Source organism: Leopardus geoffroyi, chromosome D2 (genome assembly GCF_018350155.1).
Source record: "Leopardus geoffroyi isolate Oge1 chromosome D2, O.geoffroyi_Oge1_pat1.0, whole genome shotgun sequence".
Taxonomy (NCBI): Eukaryota; Metazoa; Chordata; class Mammalia; order Carnivora; family Felidae; genus Leopardus; species Leopardus geoffroyi.
This window is the reverse complement of record NC_059334.1, coordinates 71,473,725-71,494,576: the sequence shown is the minus strand read 5'-3', so window position 1 is coordinate 71,494,576 and position 20,852 is coordinate 71,473,725. Positions and strand designations below refer to the sequence as shown.

The following is a 20,852-nucleotide window of genomic DNA, read 5'->3' as shown; positions in this document are numbered from 1 at the left end:
ATAGACTCCCTGCTTCTCCTTTCTACTACCCAGTCCTCGAAGCAAGTGTCAAAAACCACCTGGAAGTGGGGGTGGGGGGGTGGGGGGGGAGACAACCCCCCCAAACGGAAGATGCATCACACGCACACACCAAAGAAGGCCGAAGCACGCACAGAAAAAAAGAACCAAGACAAATCTGCAAGCCACTCTCCCAGCCCTCCCCAAACTTTCCTTTCTGTGCAACGGTCCGCGGCTTTTGCGTTCGCCTTGGAGGATTCAGACCAGGTTTGCGGGCTTTGAGTTCACCTGCTCTGGGGCTTGCGTAAACACGGATCTCTCTCCCCTGGGAAGCCAGTGGGGGCGCCTGGGCGTTCTCGCTCCCGGGGCGCGGGCGGGGGAGGGGGGAGGGAGGCGCGGGCGGCGGGACCCTACACCTTGGATTCCGAGGCGCCCGCGGGGCGGCCCGGCTCGTCCAGGCTCGAGTCGCTGTCCGCCGCCGCCGCCCCGCCGTTGCAGCCGGCCCAGGGCTCCAGCAGGCGCGCGGGCGGCGCGGCCCCGACGTCGTCGTCGTCGTCGTCGTCCGAGGCGGCCCCTGGCGACGGCGGCGGCCGGGTCCCCGGCAGGCAGCCGGAGGCGCGCGGCCGGTCGCCGGCGGCCGCGTGGCCCCCGCGGGCGGCCCGGCGCGCGAAGCAGAGCAGGCGCTGGAAGGCCTTGCGGAAGTCGGGGCTGCGGCAGTAGATGATGGGGTTGAAGGCCGAGTTGGCGTAGCCCAGCCAGTTGAAGAAGACGAAGAGGCGGTCGGGCACCAGGTCGCGGTGGAAGGCCTTGACCACGTTGGCCAGGAAGAAGGGCAGCCAGCAGAGCGTGAACACGCCCATGATGATGCCCAGCGTCTTGAGCGCCTTCTGTTCGCGCAGGGCCACGAGGCGCGAGGGCCGCCGCTTGCTGATGCGCCCGTTGGCCAGCGGGGCGGCGGCGGCGGCGGCGGCGGCGGTGGCCGCGGGGCGCGGGGAGCCGGGCGCGGGCGCGGGCGAGGGGGGCCGCGCCGGGCCGCTGAGGAAGCGGCGCTCGCAGCTGTCGATCTTCTTCACCTGCTTCTGGGCCTCGCGGAACACCCGCAGGTACACGAAGGCCATGATGCACAGGGGCACGTAGAAGGACACGACGGACGAGGCGATGGCGTAGGCCCGGTTGGTGACGAAATCGCAGCACTTGGGGTCGTTGTAGCAGCGGCGCGCCTCGTCGCCCTCGGCCCGCCACCAGTGCATGAGGATGGGCAGGAAGGACACCAGGGCCGAGATGGCCCACACGGTGCACACCAGGGCCCGCGCCCGCGCGCGGGTCAGCAGGCTCTGGTAGCGGAAGGGCGACGTGATGGCGAGGTAGCGGTCCAGGGCGATGACACACAGGGTCTCGATGCTGGCCGTCACGCACAGCACATCCACCGAGGTCCAGAGCTCGCAGAAGAAGGAGCCGTACTCCCAGCGGCCCCGCATGACGATGGTGGCCCCGAACGGCACCACCAGCAGCCCCATGACGAGGTCGGCGCTGGCCAGGGACATGATGAAGAGGTTGGTGAGCGTCTGCAGCCGCGGCGTCTTGGCGATGGCCACGATCACCAGGACGTTGCCCGCCACGATGAGCAGCACGATGAGCGCCATCAGCAGGCCTATGCCCGCCGTCCACTGCTGTGACAGCGGCGCGGGGCCCTCGCTGGTCGGGGTCAGCGGCGAGGCGGACGGCGACGCGGGCACCAGCAGTCGCGCCGCCGTGGCCGCGCCGTCGGGGAGCGGCGCGGCCGACGACAGGTTGCAGGGCTCGGAGGCGCCCAGGGCGAGCGCCCCCGCGCCCATGCCGAGCTGCGGAGGCCGGGGGCGGGGGGTGTGGCGGGGCTGGGCCGTGGTTGGGGAACACCCAAGGGGCCCGGGCGGCGGGGCGCGCGGAGGGAGGTCGCGGCCAGGTCAGGGCAGCCGCTGCGCGGGGCCGGAGGCATGGGCGCCGGGCGCCTTCCCCGCCGGAGCCGTGCGCTGTCGCCGCCGCCGCCGCCGCCGCTGCTGCTGGAGCCGCTGCCGCTGCTGGAACAGCCGCCGGGACCTCAGCATGTTTCTGAGCGTGCTGAGCCCGCAGCCCCGGCACCCAGCACCCACCCCACCCCGCTCCCACTCCCCCAAGCCAACCCCCGGGACCTCGCGTCAGGCTCCTGCAGCCAATCCGGGCAAAGGCACGCCCCTATCTTGTTTCCCCCCCCACCCCCCGCACCCTCCCACCTCCCGCACCCCCCTCCCACCGGCCGTTCTGCTGCTCGGGGGAGTCCGGGGGCAGATCGCCGCACGAGCGCCGCCCCCGCCCCCGCCGGTTCCTGCGGGCGCGCCCTTCCCGCGCTCGCGGGCTCCGGGGCCCCGTGCCCTTCTACCCCACCACTGCGCCCGGCTCCCACCCCCGTCCCCGCCGCTCCCCGAAGCTCCCACTCTCTCCCGCAGTCCGCCCCCTCCCGCGCCCTTTCTGCCTCTGGCGTTTGGCTCCCTCCTTGCGCCCCCGCTCCACCGGCATCCTCTCCACCTCCAGTGCCCAGGTTCCCTGCCGAGCCGAGCGCGTGTTCGCCTTAGCGGGGAGGGGGCCTCGGCGTTCTCCCAGCGCCGGAGCGCCTCGGACAGTCTGTCCTCTGGGGTTGGAGGAGTTCGGCTGCCGGGTTGTTTCTCGGATCCGGCAGCCTTGCAGAGTGTGTTGTAAAACCCTTCCCCCGTCAAGAGGGGACCCAGCCAGCCTGCGTCCTGCCAGCTCGGGGGACCGGAGGCGGGTGTCAGTGGTTAGAGGAAAACTTTCCAGCAGAGCGCCTTGCCGCCTTGCCGGAGCAAACCTGGCATCTGTCAAGAACGCTCTCTGTGAGAGCTCTTCCTGCAAGGAGCTTCTGTTCCAGTGCAGTAGACGCAGAAGGCAAGCGAAGGTTTGTGCATCTGAACAGCTAACGCTGAGGACCAGTTGGAAAATCACAGGCTCCTCAGCCCCAGCTAATTACTACGTGAGTATGACGCCACGGTGTGTGTCGATATTAAAAAGAGAGGCTCAGGGAAACACAAGTGTGAACGTAGAGTAAATGACACCGCCAAGAACAAGGAACACATTTGATTGCATTTCAGACTCTCCACGTTCAGTGATAACACCTGTATTTTGTGTTTTATTACTCACATGGTTTTATATTTTGAGCTGGGTCACTGCAAACAAAAAGGTGCTGTTCGTTTTGGTTGACGTCATGAGCTGACATTTCAGATTCCTCGCGCTCGGCTTGCCTGTTTTCTCCTTTGCCCAAGTTCCCAGATTCTCAAAACTCTAGGATTAGTTTTGGAGGGATGAGAGGAGAAAATATGTAAATACTCAGGAGGGCTAATATCCTATAGCGTTTAAAGTTCTAGCCCTGGTTTTCCAGTCGGCCAATGAATCAGTTTGAAATTGGTGAGTTGTTAGCCTAGCTGTGGGTGGATTCTATGTAGGGAACAGCCACCATGAACACAGTGTAACAGTGGGACTGCAAGCCCCCTCTCTATTCTGGCCATGGTGACGTCCTCAGCTCAGCCTTGAAAATAAAAAGCCTTTAATGGAATCCTTGAGAAGTAAACAGCTTCTAAATACCCGTGTAAGGGTGCATGAAAACGTTATACAATGCTCACACTGGGTATCTTCCTAGCATTGGAAGAAAAAGAATACAGTCTGGAAGGAACCCCAACATCTGGACCAAACTCAAATTGTTACCTTGCAGAGAGAGACTGAATTTCACAGCAACCCCAGTCGGGAGCTTAAAAGCAATGCTGATTCAGTTTATAAAGTCAAGCAGTTTTAACTACCTTCTCTTAACTTAAATCCAAACGTAAATTTGCTTTAGGCCCAAACTGGATAGTCAATCAGTGTTTCAGGGCGGGTGGGTGTGGGTGATTTGTTTATTCACCCTTTTGCGCCAGGACTTGGCAGCCTAGTTCTGCCAAGTCGGGAAGGTTGAGAAGGGGGAACAAGGAAAGGAGGAGGGCTAGAAAGAGGGGAGGGACAGGGACGGCACCCTGAGTTTAGAGTAAGCTCACGAGAGAGCCTTAGTTACCTGTCACTGCAAACTTGTCTCCCCTTCAGGCTTCCTTCTGTTCCCTCCTCCCTCGAAAGACAGCCTCAAAATAGCCGAGGGGTGGGAAAGAGTTGAATCTGACGCTGCCCAGGAAAGGGGTTGTGAGTGCCCGGCCATGGAGTGAGGTGTAGGGAATGTGGGAGGAGACCTTCTATCCTGTTCCATCTTCTGTCAAGAGGTGTTACTGGAATACTGTGTGCCAAGCTTAAGTGCCCATGATGGGCCAGGGGATTGCATTTCTGTGAGCGATAAAGCCAGAACATGGTTGGAGAGGTTCAGTACAGAGGCCTGGATGCCAGTAACGTTACCATAGGTATAAATATCTATGTATTTGCATGCATAGATATTATGTATAGATACACGTATTTGCGTATGTACGTACATGTGTAAACATACCATGTATTTGAGCGTGAGATTTGACTTGCCACAAAACTCTCCTGAAACTTTTTTTTCCTGTTAAATCAGAGATACGTCAAATTTCCCCAAATTTCTGGATAATAAATACATTAAATCACAAATATTCAAAACCAGAAGTTTATTTAAAAAAATTTTTTTTAATGTTTATTTATTTTTGAGACAGAGAGAGAGAGACGGAGCATGAATGGGGAAGGGTCAGAGAGAGAGGGAGACACAGAATCCAAAGCGGGCTCCAGGCTCTGAGCTGTCAGCACGGAGCCTGACGCGGGGCTCGAACTCACGGACCGTGTGATCATGACCTGAGCTGAGGTCCGACGCTCAACCGACTGAGCCACCCAGGTGCCCCAAAACCAGAAGGTTATTTTAATAGGAGTTCCAACATAGAGCTGCAGGCGTAAAGGGGTCCCTGGCATTTTGAGGCTTTCTTTCAGTTATACTTATGGAAAAGTTTGAAATAGTCTGTGCTCAACTAGAGTTGGCTTTCTTTTTTTTTTTAAGTTTAAAAATTTTTTTTATTTTAATGTTTGCTTATTTTTGATGGAGAAGGACTGACTATGATTGGGAGAGGGGCAGAGAGAGAGGGAGACTCAGAAACCGAAGCAGGCTCCAGGCTCTGAGCTATCAGCACAGAGCCCAACGCGGGGATCAAACCCATGATCTGTGGGACCATGACCTGAGCTGAAGTCTGCCGCTCAACTGACTGAGCCACCCAGGCACCCCGGAGTTAGCTTTCTTTTAAATAACATGTTCTCAGATCTCCTTTAAATCCTACATTCCATGACGCTTTTGGGGGGACCTTTTTGAGCTTTCTTTTTGCCCTTAGAGGAGGATATAGATTAAGAAGAAAAGGTACAACATATCCCCTTATACAGGTATCACATGTTGCAAATTCAAAATGAAACTCCGCCACGTCCCCATTCCCTCCTGGAGATTGCAGAAAGGAATCAGTTCTTAGGAACCCACTGATTGGACAGTAGTCTCCAAAACAACAGAAAGCTCCAAAGATAAATGCTGATAAGCGCGTGGAGAGGTAGTAGGCTTCTTCCCCCTCCCGTTTCCTACCCCCACCTCTGTTCCATCCCTCTCGCATCGTTCCATATCTGAATGTGCCACGGTTTCCCTTTGATCTCCCAGTCTCTGTATCTCCCTGCTCCATTTAATCTGGGATACCATAGTCAAGTTAATATTTCTAAAATGCTGCTTTGAAGGAAGATGCTTTTGTGTTCAGAAACCTTAACTCCTCAACTTGGCATTTAAAAGTCCAGTTCCAAATGGCCTTTCTAGAATTATCTTGTCCCTGTCACCCTAACTTGCAGTTCTGTGTTCTTTTTCCTTTTTGGATCTGTACTCTTCGTCTTTTTTTTTCTTTTTTCTTTTTTGCATCTGTGGTCTTTCTCATTCTTATGGGGTTCTTTCCACTAAGAATCTCCTCCCTTATGTCCATTTCAATGGATTCAGTATTCAAGATTTGGCTGGTATGTTTTTTATTTATTTATTTTACAATCATCCCTGCCCACTGTTTCTGGAAATGATCCCTCCTTCCTCCACCTATAGTAATTACTTTGCTAATTGCATTTCACAAGGCAATTAACAATATATCGCCTTTCGACACCTCTTATATTGTTTTCCTAATTTTCATCTGTTTTTCTTTTCTCTTCTCATGTGGATTGTAAGCTCTAGAGCCAGAACTGTCCCATAGTTTTTATATTTCCCATGTTTATTCATATTTACTTAATTCACATTAAGCTTTGAGTCATAAATAGTTAATGTTTAATTAATTAAAATCTCATTTTTACTAGTATGGAGACATAATTGAGTGTTTTTGGAGTTACAGTCTTCCCTCATGCTTAGAATTTACAGTAAAAATTCATATTCCTATAGTCCAGTCCACTTTTTCATGTAAGCATTACAAACTATAAAATTCAAGGTAGGCTCATGAGATAAATAAATCTATATCATACTCAGTAATGAATGAAGTGGGACACACGTCATGGGTTTTCGAAAGGGGTCACATAAGTCCGCATCGATGAAAAGCACGGCCTAATCTTCATAAATATTTCAGGTGAATGACCTTTTTCCTCAGCCTTCATTTGTGATACCATATATACAGGCATTTCTGCTCTGTGAGGATAGCTGATGACTGGAATCTCATTTCAAGTTCTAGATTGAATTAAAGGTCTGCCCAGGAGTGATTGGTAGTATTTACACCCACCTGTGGTTGTAAGCCATGAGCTTGGCTAACACGTTTCCATTCTTGCGTTGAGTTTTGACTAGTTTGATAAAAATGAGAGTTAATAGCCCAACTGGACAACTGCTGGGATGTGGGCCAAAGGACATCTTGGGGGGAATTTCCAAGCAAAGCCCCAAGAAGTGTATCAAACCGGTAAGTTAGCAAAATTTGCCTTGAGGCTGATGGTAAGTGGCGGGATTTGTTAATCAGAGCTCAAGCGGCTGTTTCAGAGGACAGATACACAACTTTTCCCATAAAGCAAAACTGCTAAAACAGTCACTCAGGGCTAACTAACCAAAGAACAGCCTGCACCCGTGGCTGGCACTTAAGGTCATATGCTGGGTTGGCAGCCACAATTTACACAGGGGCAAGCAACTCCATCCATTGTGATAAGAACGAGGACAGTGTAATCACTGCGAAGCCTGGACTGTTTGGAAAATTCAAAAGCTCTCTCCCACTTCCTCCCTCTTTCCCACCTCCTCCTCTTCCTGGTGTGTCCAATGACTACACTGAACAACGCTAGAGCCAATAAAAATATTTTTCAAAATTTGGCTGTACTGGAAAGTGTTCCGACCCGGGAGGCAGAAGATCCAGGTTTGCATCCTGGCTTTGTCACTTTTTGGTTTGACCTTCTGCAGTGGCTTCATCTTTAAAACGGATTTACCGTTGGTTCATGGTAAATGTATGTGAATGTATGCGAAAGCTTCTTGAAATCTCACATAGCACCGTGTGTTTGTAACACGTCAAATTCCGTCTGATCCAATCCTCATGACATTTCAGCACATGAAAGGGGTCAGTTTGCTCGTATGAGAAGTCCATTGAGTTAAATAAGCTTCTCTTTATCAGTTGGACTCTTTTCTCGCACCAGACATTAATATGACTCAGAGGCTGGATCAGAGTGAACTGTGTTTAAATACTTTTATCTTTGGTAAATTATCTTTTTAAAAAAAAGTCCCCCCCTCCCTTTTCTTGTGTGCCCTTCCCTAGTATATGCCCTATTCTATTTTTTTAAAGGTAGTTGTTTATTTGAGTCCCTGAAATAAATTCCTTTAAAGTATTTCAGTGGTGAAATATTAGAAGTAAAGGAAGAATTTTTTCCCTCAAGTCATCTACTTAGTGCCATGGCTAGTAACTTAAAAAAAAAAAAAAAAAAAAAAAGAGGAAGGCAGTGCAATATAAAACTAAAGCCAACTTTCAAAAATTCTGTTCTTGGGGCACCTGGGTGGCTCAGTTGGGTAAACGTCCCGACTCTTGCTTTTGGCTCAGGTCATGATCTCGTGGTTGGTGGGTTCGAGCCCCGCGTCAGGCTCTGTGCTGACAGCACGGAGCCTGCTTGGGATTCTCTCTCCCTCTCTCTCTGACCCTCCCTGGCTTGCTCTCTCTCCCTGTCTCTCAATAAACAAACAAACAAACAAACAAATAAATAAATTAACAAATCTGGTTTTATTCAGTTATATTACAAATAAAAACGGATTGCTCGTCAGCTGAAATCTTACCTTTAGGTGCCCCTGGCACCAGGAATATCATTGCTGCACATGAAGAACATTTGGCTGGGAGTCGTCCTTCAGTGTGCCCGAGTCCAGAGCCTCTGGTGACTGCAAGCTGTACTAATTATTGAAAACTCTAGATTTTATTTTAACAGAATCTTACCATGTCCCGGATAAAACGATTATGTTGTACCAAACTAAGGAGTTTGTAGCACCAAGAATCCCCTAAGCCCTGTGTTAAGCTTCTGAAGAGGAGGAAAGATCCCTTTTAAACATTTTAGCTCCCGTTTATTCTGGCCACGTAGTTGGTCCTTCATAAATTCCTGTGGGATAGAGGAACCACTTAAAAGCTTGTGTCTAGTAGATTCTCCCAAATAAAAGAAGACCTTGTCTTTTCCTTTCACCCATGGAACATGGCATCTGGGTCACCCAACCGAACGGGATTACCAATGGGAACCAGTGGAAGAAGCCGGTTGTCTGCTCAGCCTCTGGCTGGTAGACCAAATCATTTACATTTCTTTCTCTCCATTCAGTACTTTGAGTAGACCAAACAGGTATTTTCTTTCATATGTGTTTTCACTTCTTTGCATTGTATAGCTATTTTTCTAGTTAACTTACTCATTATGCATGTACTATATAAAAGCCCATCCAGAACCACTCACTATATAGAGGCATGTCAGGTCCTATGCCTTGGAAGGGGCAAGTCTGAAGACACTAGTGAGACCGCGTTGCTGCTACTTGGATTTTGATTACCAGTGTGGTCAGACTTCGTGCTTTGAAAATACGCATCAACCTTAGATATGCCATTTGTTTTCCACAATGCCTCAGCTTTGCAGCCCCTTGAATAAAACCTGTTAGAGACTTTCATCCTATGGTAGATTTCTGTTTCTCGAGCATTATCCCCTAATTAAATGTTGTGGGGGCGGTGCCCTTCTTTGTAAACCCCTTCTAAATAGAAATTACTTTTTACACTGGCGGAGAAATTATTGGATTTCCTTTCTCCCCATTTTAATCTGGAGAAACTGAAGCATAAGAGGGAGACGTGCTTAAGATTTCAAGGAAAGGGAAAGGGAGTTCTTGACTTTCCTGCCTCCTGAGCTAATCTTTAATTACCAGAACCTGCATCCTTAACAGATTTTGGCTCACCTCTGGCTACTTGTCAGCGTAATTCAATTGCATGATATATTTGGGGCCTGGAGCAGGTCATGGAGCAATTTTTGGAATACAAAGCCCTGAACAAGTGAAGAGATTCTATCATGCAATGTTTATTTGTATTGTTCAATTGGTTTAAGTATAATAGGCCTAGAAGAATAATCATATTTAGCCACACAAATGAAATTCTCATTGTGAGTACATTTCAGTGTGAATTTCCAAAACTGCCACATGAATGCTAACTCTGAAGACAAAAGAACACCAAAGAAAAGCCAAGCAATTAAGCAATTTGGCTTTATTGTTTTGTTTGTTTTTAAATCTGTAACTGGAAAACGATTTCACGGAAGACTCTTGCTGAGAATGAAAGACTCAAAAAGTTGTGACAACCTTGGGGATTTTATTTAAGAGTCTAAATAAAGCTGCTTGGGAGTCGGGAACAGAAAATGAAAAACAAAGCTGAACTTGCTTGGCCATTCTGCATCCTTTTCCAAACCAGGTGGAGCTGTGAGGGTCTCTGAAATGCCTGGAGAAGGCACTAAAATGGTATTGGCATAGTTCTGAAAATATCTCTTTACTTATCCTGCAAATGTCTGAAGTGACGATTTTACTCTGACTTGTCATCATCTCCATCACGCTCCCTGGTTTTTCTCTCTCCTGCTGCTGACTACTCTGTGGCAGCATTTTTCACATCGCCCTTCCCCCCACCCCATTACTAATTTATTGTGTGCCTTTTCGTAGCTATCTTGTGGATCACAATATTGTCTTGGCTTATAAAATTCCCATGCATATATCCTCATATGTATAGTTTTCATAAATCCTCATCTGGGAAGTGACTTAGAATAAAAGTAATTTATTAAGTAAGTTAAAAGGCCACAGTTAACCTTGCAAAAAAAATCATGCTCAGTATTTTATAGCGTAGCCGGGCTGGATGGGAGAGTCTGAAAATATCCCTGGCCTATGCAGTTTTGTTTCAGAATGCTTTTTATTACATAATTTCATATTATGGCATTTAAGCAAGATTATGCTAATTTTAGTGATTCTTGTTTTCAAATGTTTATTTATTTTTGAGAGAGAGAGAGAGAGAGAGCACGCTTGTGCACACGAGTGGGGGAGGGGCAGAGAGAGTGGGAGAGAGAATCCCAAGCCGGCCCCGTGCTGTCAGCACAAGAGCCCAACCCGAGGCTCCAGCTCATGAACTGGGAGATCTTGACCTGAGCGGAAATCAGGAGTTGGATGCTCAACTGACTGACCCACCCAGGTGCCCCAAATTTTGGTGATTAGTTTTGACATTTACCTCTCTCTCTACCCTAATGATTAAGAATGCGGGCTCTGGAATCAGACTGCCTGGGTTAAAATCCAGGTTCCGCCACTTAGCAGCTGGATGACTCGGAACAAGTTGTTTGAACACCTCAGGCCTCCGTTTCGTCGTCCGTTTAATGGAAATAACAATGTCCCACCTACTCGGGCGCTGTCTGGAAGGAGTCGCAAAGATAGGGCATAAAGGCATCTGTCATAGCGCTTGGCTTCTCGTAAATACTTAATAAACATCGGTGCTTTTTTTCTTTTCTTCCCCATGCTTTGTTTTTAACAGCCGCTCCAGCAGCACCACTATAGGCCACGGCATAAAGCAGAAAACTCTTCGTTTTATGCAAAACCAAGGGTGGCAAAGAAGGCAGCTTCCAACGAGTGGAAATTGGATAATTGAATCAATGTGTTCTTTTTTAAAAGCGAGAGGATGTAGTAAAGTATCTAATTCGGTAAGTACTCTTTTGGTTTCAAAGGCAAGTTTATTCCTTTGTGGTCACTTAATCTGATTATCGTTCCGCTTGGGGAATTAGCATTTCCTAAACTAATTTTGCATCATGGAAAGGTCATTCCAGAGAGAGTTCCATCCTATGGTATAGCCATATTCCAAGTATATGAAACCAACAATGACAAAAGAAAGCCCCACTGGGCTCTTGCTAGAGAAGTCTATTTCCCTGGAGAGTATTGATCCAAGCTGCTGCTTTTCATGGTGTAAATTCCTAAGACCTCAAGGAGGCTGGAAAATTCTCTGGTGACCTGCTTTGTGTCCATGCAGCCGAGCCCTGCAGTTATCCCGAGTATAAGGGGCTTACTATATCATCCCTTGCTGGTAGAGAAGTCAGCAACAAAGGAAGTTTTCCCGAGTCTCTGAGGTTCAGCCCCTAGGAGAGTCTTTCAGATCCTAACTCGGAACTCTTAATTTTATTTCAGACACAGTTTCAATGCCTTGTTTTTCCGGATTCTGTTCTTTCGTAACAGACTAGGAGAAACAAACCGGAGCGAAGGAGTAAGAAAGGTGCAGGGGGCGGGCAGAGAGGACATCTGGGAACTTTCTGTGAGACAACAGGGACGCGAGTGATGCCATTTACTTCAGAGACAGTGTTCTGTACCCCACAGTCACCTGATGATCCCACATCATTTAGAAGGTTTAGATTGCGTATAACCGTCCTCGGCTTAAGAAACCCAGCGTGTGTGGTGCCTGGCTGGCTCAGTCGGTTAGGAGTCCGACTCTTGGTTTCAGCTCAGGTCATGATCTCACGGTCCGTGAGTTTGAGACCTGCACGGGCTCTGTGCTGACATCACGGAGCCTGCTTGGGATTTTCTCTCACTCTCTCTCTCTGCTCTTCTCCTGCTCTCTCTCTCTTTCACTCTCAAAATAAGTGAACTTAAAAAAAAAAAAAAGAAATGCAGTGTGCATCTTAGAAATATCTTTATCAAGAAATAGTACTATGAAAATTTTGGGACTTCTTTTCCAGAACACTTTCATTATTTAGAAAATGAATTTATATGGATTGTTTCGTTCTCCAATGATGCTGGATCGGTGAGGTGTGAATTAGACGGTTAGAAGTCCAAAATCAAGGTGCCAGTTGGTTTGTTCTGAGGGCTGTGAGAAAAGGGTCTATCCGGGGCCTCTCCCCTTGGCTTATGGCTGGCCGTCTTCCTTCTGTGCTGGTCTGTGTCCAAATTTCTCCTTTTGATAAGGACACCAGTCATATTGAATTAGACCCATCTTAATGGCCTTATTTTGTCTTCATTACCTCTGTAAAGATCACGTTTGAAGATCCAAATAAGGTCACATTCTGAGAGACTAAGAGAGTCCCGAGACTCCAACACGTGTTTTTTTCTGGGGGCGGGGAGGGACGCATTCAACCCATAACAAGACGTTACTCACGCGTCAGAAAGTTTGACACCTTATGTCTCGGAATTTATATTATGTTTTCTAGGACTGAGGGCGAGCAGAAGGGCTTCTCATGTTTCACACTAAAGATGGCCCCCCAGATAAGTGACACGCAGACCCTGGTGGGAACAGTCACCTTTGTTGTAGGATTACAGCCAGGCACAAAGGCACGAATGCCACAGGCTGACTGTGGTCAGATCAAGACGTCATGTATGCTGAGTAAGTAGCCTGGGTCTTCATTCAGAGGGGGAGGGGCGTGTGTCAGCCACATCCCTGTCAGTGTGTGCTTAAGGTAGGGTTAAATGGGCTGTTCTTTTATAGCTGTCATTACAAACCAAGAAACCCGACTGTTGTCTTGCAAGTGAAATAGAAAAATTCAGGTTCACGTTAATAATTCCCGCTTGAGGAGAAAAACCAGCTGATCCAACTGGTTGATCGTACGGACTACTTTTCAGCAGGTTGCTCTGACATTGTGTGGACCCACAGTTGGCCTTGCCAGCTGCAACATGGGTGTTATTATTATTATTAATTTTTTTTTTTCCTGAACTAGAACTAGCATAACGGCGATTGACTGGGTTGGAGAGATACAACAAACCTTTATAACTGAAGAACAAAACTGGCCTTTGAGGCAAGATAAACTCAGGTTCTCTTTCCTATAGAATCCACTGAAAAACAGGATTTTTCTGACCTCGAAGTAATGACTTTGATGGAGAAAGTGATTCAGATCCTAAAATATTGGCAAGCAGGGGTTTGACTAAGAAATAACTCCCTTCAGTATATTGATTGAGATTTATGATGAAATCTGAGGCTCACGAGCATCTTAATTTTATCCATCCCTAAGTGGTACATCTAACTGTCCTCTGTGGACACAGCTGGTAATGTTTTAACCTGTGCATGGCCACAGACCGAATGAACTTGACTTTTATGCCCCCAATCCAAACACCAAAAAACTCCACCTGATTAAGTTCCAAGAATCCAATCTGATCATTTGTGTTGCCGTTTGATATTAAAGAATGGCTCTCAGCTGTCCTGGATGCCTCTGCTACCGGGGCCGAATATGGAACCGGATGCCTAAGTGTAAACATCTGAGGATCTCTCTTAGTATAAAATCCAAGGATCTCTCTAACACAGTGTGAAAGCCGAGGATCTCTCTAACATAGTATGACATTCTGTGTTGCAGGGATGCCAAGTCCTCCTTGCAGATAAATTTGCTACGTGCGTGCTGTGTAAACAGCATGAATTTAGATGTATATGAAACAGTATGTTTAAAAATGTCACATTGAAGCGTTGTTAATGACGAGATTAGTTCAGTAGAACAATCTTACATAAGCTTGTACTTAAAGAAAAGCTCAAATCTGTGCATCTAAATATTATTTAGTCATCTGCTTGTGCAACTATATTTTTAACTTAATTTATGATGAACAAATAGTCTTTCTGCACTCCCAGGCTGTGTTACTGCAGTGTGCTTTATTTTCTTCTCAGTTTCCTTCAGAGCACATTACAGAGAACTTTCTTTGGAAACTCCATAAAGTTAACAGCATCCGTCAGAAAGCACCAAACCCACCAAAATTAAAGATGTAAAATACAATGATAGGGCATGTGCATTCTTTCCAGGGCCATGTAACAGAAACCTAGATCTATGTCACATTCTCTTTTATTCTTTTTCTTTTTTTTTCCTATTTCTTTTTTATTAAAACATTGTCTGTGGCCACGTAAAATGTCTGCCATCACTCCTGAGTGACCAAGAATCTTTATGAATTTTTAAACATTTTTTAACGTTTATTCATTTTTGAGAGAAGGAGAGAGACAGAGTGTGAGTGGGGATGGGGCAGAGAGAGAGGGTGACACAGAATCCGAAGCAGGCTCCAGGCTCTGAGCTGGCAGCACAGAGCCCGATGCAGGGTTTGAACCCACGGACTGCGAGATCATGACCTGAGCCGAAGTCAGACCCTTAACCGACTCAGCCACCCAGGCGCCCCTGGAATCTTTATACTTTTGTTAATTGAAGTATTGTTATTGTCACAGTATTAATGGTAATATACAGCTGTAAAAATCCACTTGCCATGGGATGTAGGATAGGAAGTCTGTATGGAAGACTTGGACCCTGTCTTCAAGAAGTTATCTTTAGAGAGTTTCCTTTTCTTCCTTCCTTCCTTCCTTCCTTCCTTCCTTCCTTCCTTCCTTCCTCCCTCCCTCCCTCCCTCCCTCCATCCCTCCCTCCCATCTTTTTCTTTCTCTCCTTCTAACTTCATTGAGGAATAACGAATACAATAGTACATACATTCGAAGTATACAATGAGATGATTTGATATACATATACATTGTAGAATGATCACCGAGGTCAACACGTCTGTCACTTCATATAGTTACCATAGTTAATTAACTCTTTTCTATTTTGTGGTCAGAATGCTCCTATTCTCTGTTTCCATGAAATTTTGTTATTGTTTTGTTTTGTTTTAGATTCTATAGTACTTGTCTTTCTCTGTCTAGTTTATTTCAGAGAATAGTGCCTTCCAGATTTATCCTTGTTGTCACAAATGGCAGAATTTCCTTCTTTTGTCACAGCTAGATACTGTTCCGTTGTATCTATACACCCCATTTGCTTTATCTCTTCGTCTGTCAAAGGACATTTAAGTTGTTTCTACATCTTGGCTGTTGTGAAAAGTTGCAATGAACACGAGAGTGCAGATATCTCTTTGAGGTCCTGATTTTCCCACAAGTGGGATTGCTGAATGTTATGGTAGTTCTGGTTTCAGTTTTGTGAGGAACCTCCATACTTTTTTCCATTATGGCTTTGCCAATTTACATTCCCACCAACAGTGCATGAGCATTCCCTTTTCTCCACACCCTCACCAACATTTGTTATCCCTTGTCTTTTTCATAAGAGCCATCCTAGCAGGTGTGAGGTGATATCTCAATGTGGTTCTGATTTGCATCTCCCTGATGACGAGTGATGGATGTCACTCGTGATTGGTTAGAACCAGTGACTGAACACCAGACACGATGCTAAGGGTGTCATTTGCAATATCCCATTTACTTCTAGTAACAGCCTTGTCGGGTATTATGTTTGCTTTGTACAGGAGGAAATTGAGGCTCAGAGAAGTTGAGCGATTTGCTCCAAGTTTCACAACTAATAAATGATGGAGCAGGACTTCCAACCCAGGTCTGTGTGACGCCCCAGCTAGAGCTCTTGACCACTCTAAAATAATGCCTCATTTTTATTTTTTTCCTGTCTTGAAGCAGCTTCATTTTCTGAAACTAAGATCCAAATTCAAGTGATTTAAGAAAATCTTAAGTGAATACTATGCAACAACATCGTGTGAATTTTTTCTGTGTTTAGCTTTTGTAAAAACTTTATTTATAAGGATGTTTTCCATGAATGCACAGGGCCGGTTCTCCATGAGTTTCCAAATTCTGCCTGTTTGGCATTTCCTCTCTTCTGCTGTTACCATGTTAGGTCTGCCTCTCAGCTTCCTGGAGAGTCAATAATTATGCCCTTCTGTTTTTAAAAATTAAATTATATTACATTTGTGGGGTTTTTCTTCAAATTTTTGTTTAAATTCTAGTTAGTTAACAGACAGTGTAATATTGGTTTTGGGAATAGACTTTAGTAATTCATCATTTACATACAACACCCAGTGCTCATCATGACAAGGACCCTCCTTAATGCCCATCCCCCATTTAGCCCATCCTCCGCCCACCTCCCCTCCATCCGTCCTCAGTTTGTTAGTTTTTCCATATCATGAAGAGTCTCTTGTGTTTTGCTTCCCTCTCTTTTTTTCCCTTTCCATATGTTTATCTATTTTTTTCTTAAATTCCACATGAGTGAAATTATATGGTATATGTCTTTCTCTGACTTATTTCACTTAGCATAATATGCTCTAGTTCCATCCACGTTGTTACAGATGGCAAGATTTCATTCTTTTTCATGGCTGAGTAATATTCCATTGTATGTATGTATGTGTGTGTATATATATCTCACATCTTCCTTATCCATTCAACAGTTGATGGACATTTGGGCTCTCTCCATAGTCTGGCCATTACTGAAAATGCTGCTAGAAACACTGGGGTGCATGTGCCCCTTCTAATCTGTATTTTTGCATCTTTTGGGTAAATTCCTAGTAGTGCAATGGCTGGGTCATAGAGTAGTTCTGTTTTTAACTTTTTGTTTTCCAGGGTGGCTGGGCTGCATCAGTTTTAATTCCCACCAACAGTGCAAGAGGGTTCCCCTTTCTTCACATCCTTGCCAACATCTGTTGTTTCCTGTGTTGTTAATTTTAGTCATTCTGACAGGTGTGAGGTGGTATCTCATTGTGGTTTTGATTTGTATTTCCCTGATGATGAGTGATATTGAACATCTTTTCACGTGTCTGTTGGCCATCTGGATGTCTTCTTTGGAAAAATGTCTAATTATGTCTTCTGCCCATTTTTAAACTGGATTATTTGTTTTTGGGGTGTTGAGTTTGATAAGTTCTTTTTTTAAAAATATTTTTAATGTTTATCTTTGAGAGAGAGACAGAGAGAGAGAGAGAGAGATTGAGAACAAGCAGGGGAGGGGCAGAGAGAGAAAGACACAGAATCCAAAACAGGCTCCAGGCTCTAAGCTGTCAGCCTAGAGCCCCACATGGGGCTTGAACTCACGAGCCATGAGATCATGACCTGAGCTGAAGTCAGATGCTTAACCGACAGAGCCACCCAGGTGCCCCTGTTCTTTATAGATTTTGGATACTGACCCTTTATCAGATATGTCATTTGTAAATATCTTCTCCTATTCCATAGGCTGCCTTTTAGTTTTGTTGATTGTTTCCTTCACGGTGCAGAAGCAACAATTATGCCCTTCCAACACTTTCAAAATTTTGTTCCAATTTCCATGACCAACAGGGAGAAAATGACCATTAACTGGGGGGGGGGGGGTGCCACCACCGGGAACAGCATTGACAAGAGGGCTCCTCTCCCCACTCGGGGCCATGGCAGCAAGCCAGCCTTTCACCTTTAGAGCTTTTCCAACACAAGTCAGCTAATCCTGCGTCCCCTCAATTCCATAAGACACCAGCCAGGCTCTCCAGAAGATTCTCTTAAAGCCTCCTGCTTGGTTTGAGGGCGGTGGGAAAGAGCCATGCCTCTGCAAAGAACTAAAGAGCAACGCTCAAGCCTCTGGTAAAGACCCTCATGATGAGGCCAGGCCCCTGTGTGGTGTTTTGGGTCATCCTCTGTAAGGTCTGCGTGGATGGTCTAGCCCCTCTCTTTCGAATGCTTGGGTGCCTAACACACCTTGTTCTCCGCTGTGGGGTCTCAGCCCAGCCTGAGCATCGAGAAGTCCTTTGTTAATATCCTGCTGCACATCGTTTAGGGAGAGTTCAGCACACAGTTGTGATCAGAATCATGGCGGAGGCAGTGATGGAAGGGGAGGGATGCCCGAGAAAGGCATGTAGTGAAGTGAGGTTGCTGGAGACGAAGGGTCGGGGGCACTAACATGTGAAATGCCGAGTCAGGGAGAACCCCACGTACCCAGGGGAAAGCATCCCAAAGGCTCACATGAGACCCTGGAGACGAAAGAACACCTAGAAGAGAATACTTTCGAGGTAGCGAAGAAAGAAGAGCTTCAAGAGAGGGGTGATACAAAAGACCAGCTCCCTGATACTTCAAGAGCTCCTAGAGATCAAGAGTGAGAAGACTCTCAGCTCAACAGAAAATGGAAGAAGACCGGGCTCAGATAGCCCTCGATGGAGGAGAGACAGGTGGCCCCTGAATGTCTGTAACGACGTTCAGCCTCACTCTCAGTAAGAGGAGTTGCAGGTGAAATCTACCCTGGGATCTATTTCCGCCTCGGAGAGGACGGTACGCTGGTCTGGCAACAGTGCTCTATTGCAGGGCGGACGGGAGCACTCTGGCGCAGTGCTGATCAGAGTGCAAAATGGTTCCGCCACGGAGCAGGCGAATGTGGCAGTGTCCCCCCCGAACCGCACACAAAGTCACTCTTTAACACAGATGGTCACTTGACTCTCCTTGCATCACATTTCCCTTTGGGTTCTAGGACAGCAGCATCTCTGGTTTTCCTCCGGTGTCACCGTTTGTGCCTTCGAACCTTCTTTGTTGACTATCCCTCTTCCGGCTGACCTCTTAAATTCTCACATGCTTGGGGCTCAGTCCAGGGCTGTCTTGTCCGTCTCTGCCTGATCCGGAGGTCACCTCGTCCAATCCCCTTGCCTCTGTTTGTGATGTATATATGTATGTATGTTTTGGCGTGGTAAAATACCCACGAACATAAATTCCACCCTTTTAAAGCATGCAGTTTAGTGGCATTTACTACATTCACATTATGGTGCAACTGCCACCTCTGTCTGGTCCCAAAACATCCTCCGTCACCCCAAGAGAAAACTCTGTACCCATTCAGCGGCCACTGCCCATTTGCTTCTTTCTTAACCCCTGGCAACTGCTCGTCTGCCTTCTGTCTCTGGATTTGCTTATCGTGGATGTTCTTGTATAAATGGAACCATTCGCCTAGCGTAATGTTTTCAAGGTTCACAGTCCACTTTGTAGCGCGTATTAAGGCTTCCTTCCTTTCCGCGGCTGAATAGTATTCCGTCGTGTGGTTATTCCACATTTCATTTATCCATCCAGCTGTTGGTGGCCATTTGGGTTGTTTCCACCATTTGGCTATTTTCAGTAGTCTTGCTGTGAATATTTGTGTACGAGTTTTATTTCCAATTCTCGGGGGTCTATACCTGGGAGTGGGATTGCTGGATCCTGTGGTAATTCTATGTTTAATCCAACTGCTTTCTTTCTTTCTTTCTTTTTTTTTTTTTTTAACATCCATAGACTGATGACTCCAAAATCTGTATCCCTGGCCTGATTTCTCCCAACTTTCTCCTTCAGATCTCTTCTGGGATTCAGACGTCTTACAGTTGACTTGACTTATTCAGCACTGAGACTGTTAGTCTCTACTCCCTCCAGACTCCTCCTCCAGTCTTCCCAGCTCAGGAAATAGCACTGCCATTCACATAGGTACTTGGGTGGAGACCCAAGGGCTCTCCCTGAGTTTGCCCCTTTCCACCCCTCCCCAGATGCAGTCCATCAGCAAAGTGCTATGGGCTCTGTGTTTGCAACACGCTCACCTTTTCCCTGCTGCTACTTTGGTCCAAGCCACCATTGGTCTCCCACTAGACCCCCCGCAACAGACGCCGGCAACTTCCACTCCTGCCCCTAGAGTTTATTCTCTGCTCTGTAGCCAAGAGTGGCTTTTAAAAAGATATATACGATCTTAAAATAATAATTAGAAAAAAAGATCACTTAGCTTTTCCTGCTTCAACACCCCCAGTGGTTTCACACTGCAATTAGAACTAAACCCAAACTTGCTTCTGTGGTCGCAGGCGTATGGTAATCTGTTGGCTGCCTCCCCTTTCCTTCTATCTCCCTGGCTCTCTGTGCTTTACCACACTGGCCCCTTTGTCCCTTGAGCTGGTGCCTGCCACAGGGACCCTGAACTTGCTGTCCCTCTGTCAGAAATTCCACGGTGGTTCTTTCTCACTCCTGAAGCTTCCACTCAAGTGTTACCTCCTTAGGGGGTCCTTGTCTGACCACCCCGTTCCCCAAACTCAGCCAGTCTTGGTCTTATCATACCAATCTCTCTTTTTTTTTTTTTTTTTCATTAATATATCGCTGACATTCCACATCCTTGTATGGAATTACCTTATTTATATCTACGTGTTTATTTTCACTTTTTGGTGTTTGTGCCCTGCCTTCCTCCCCCTTTCCCCAAATATAAGCCCCACGGGGACAGGAATTTTGTCAGTATTCGTGGCTGTCTCTCGAGACCTTGGATGACGCCTGGCATCTGTGAGGCACAGAGAAAGCATTCGTTGGACGCTGTTGAAGGAGAAGAGTTCGACTCCCACCTGGTCCTGAATAAATCCTCTTGATTCACTACCATTGCTCATGTTTCTTCTCCTCCTCACCGACATACTTCTAGAAGGAGCAGATCATACCCAATGTATTTATCTAGTCATGATTCTTCCCCTCTGTAACCCTAAACAACCCAGCTTTTCCCCCCACTACCATTCAGAAGCGCTTCCTCAAAGATTTCCGGAAGAGTCAAAAACAGTTGCCTTGTGCACTATGCCCTTTCTGTAGCATCTGACATTGTTAACCCCTGTTCACATTCATGAATCTCCCTTTGAAATGTTGTCCTGTCTTGGCATGACTTCTAGATCTACCAGGGGCATGGTAAACCTGGGAATGCATCCCGGAGTGTCTCGGGAATGTATTGGGGGCTCCAGC

The 20,852-nt window shown here is 47.1% G+C and overlaps 2 protein-coding genes across 2 annotated transcripts; one reads left to right on the top strand and one right to left on the bottom strand.

Moving 5' to 3' along the window:
* Positions 1-287: 287 nt before the first annotated feature.
* ADRB1 (adrenoceptor beta 1) lies at positions 288-1,959 on the bottom strand. The gene has a single exon (XM_045439001.1). It carries the CDS (start codon positions 1,830-1,832, stop codon positions 408-410), a length of 1,425 nt encoding a protein of 474 aa, XP_045294957.1. The 5' UTR covers positions 1,833-1,959; the 3' UTR covers positions 288-407.
* On the top strand, positions 1,831-20,499 carry LOC123577313 (sulfated surface glycoprotein 185-like). Its single transcript, XM_045439397.1, has 5 exons — positions 1,831-2,065; positions 2,100-2,998; positions 10,968-11,130; positions 12,622-12,794; positions 19,452-20,499. Exons 1-3 carry the CDS (start codon positions 1,831-1,833, stop codon positions 11,076-11,078), a joined length of 1,245 nt encoding a protein of 414 aa, XP_045295353.1. The 3' UTR covers positions 11,079-11,130; positions 12,622-12,794; positions 19,452-20,499.
* Positions 20,500-20,852: the final 353 nt, after the last annotated feature.

Coding starts and splice junctions, on each gene's coding strand:
- ADRB1 (XM_045439001.1), bottom strand. CDS start 1,832: ATGGGCGCGGGGGCGCTCGCCCTGGGCGCCTCCGAGCCCTGCAACCTG.
- LOC123577313 (XM_045439397.1), top strand. CDS start 1,831: ATGCCGAGCTGCGGAGGCCGGGGGCGGGGGGTGTGGCGGGGCTGGGCC. Junction 2,066..2,099: donor CTGCCGCTGCTGGAACAGCC/GCCGGGACCTCA, acceptor GAGCGTGCTGAG/CCCGCAGCCCCGGCACCCAG. Junction 2,999..10,967: donor CAGCCCCAGCTAATTACTAC/GTGAGTATGACG, acceptor TTTTAACAGCCG/CTCCAGCAGCACCACTATAG.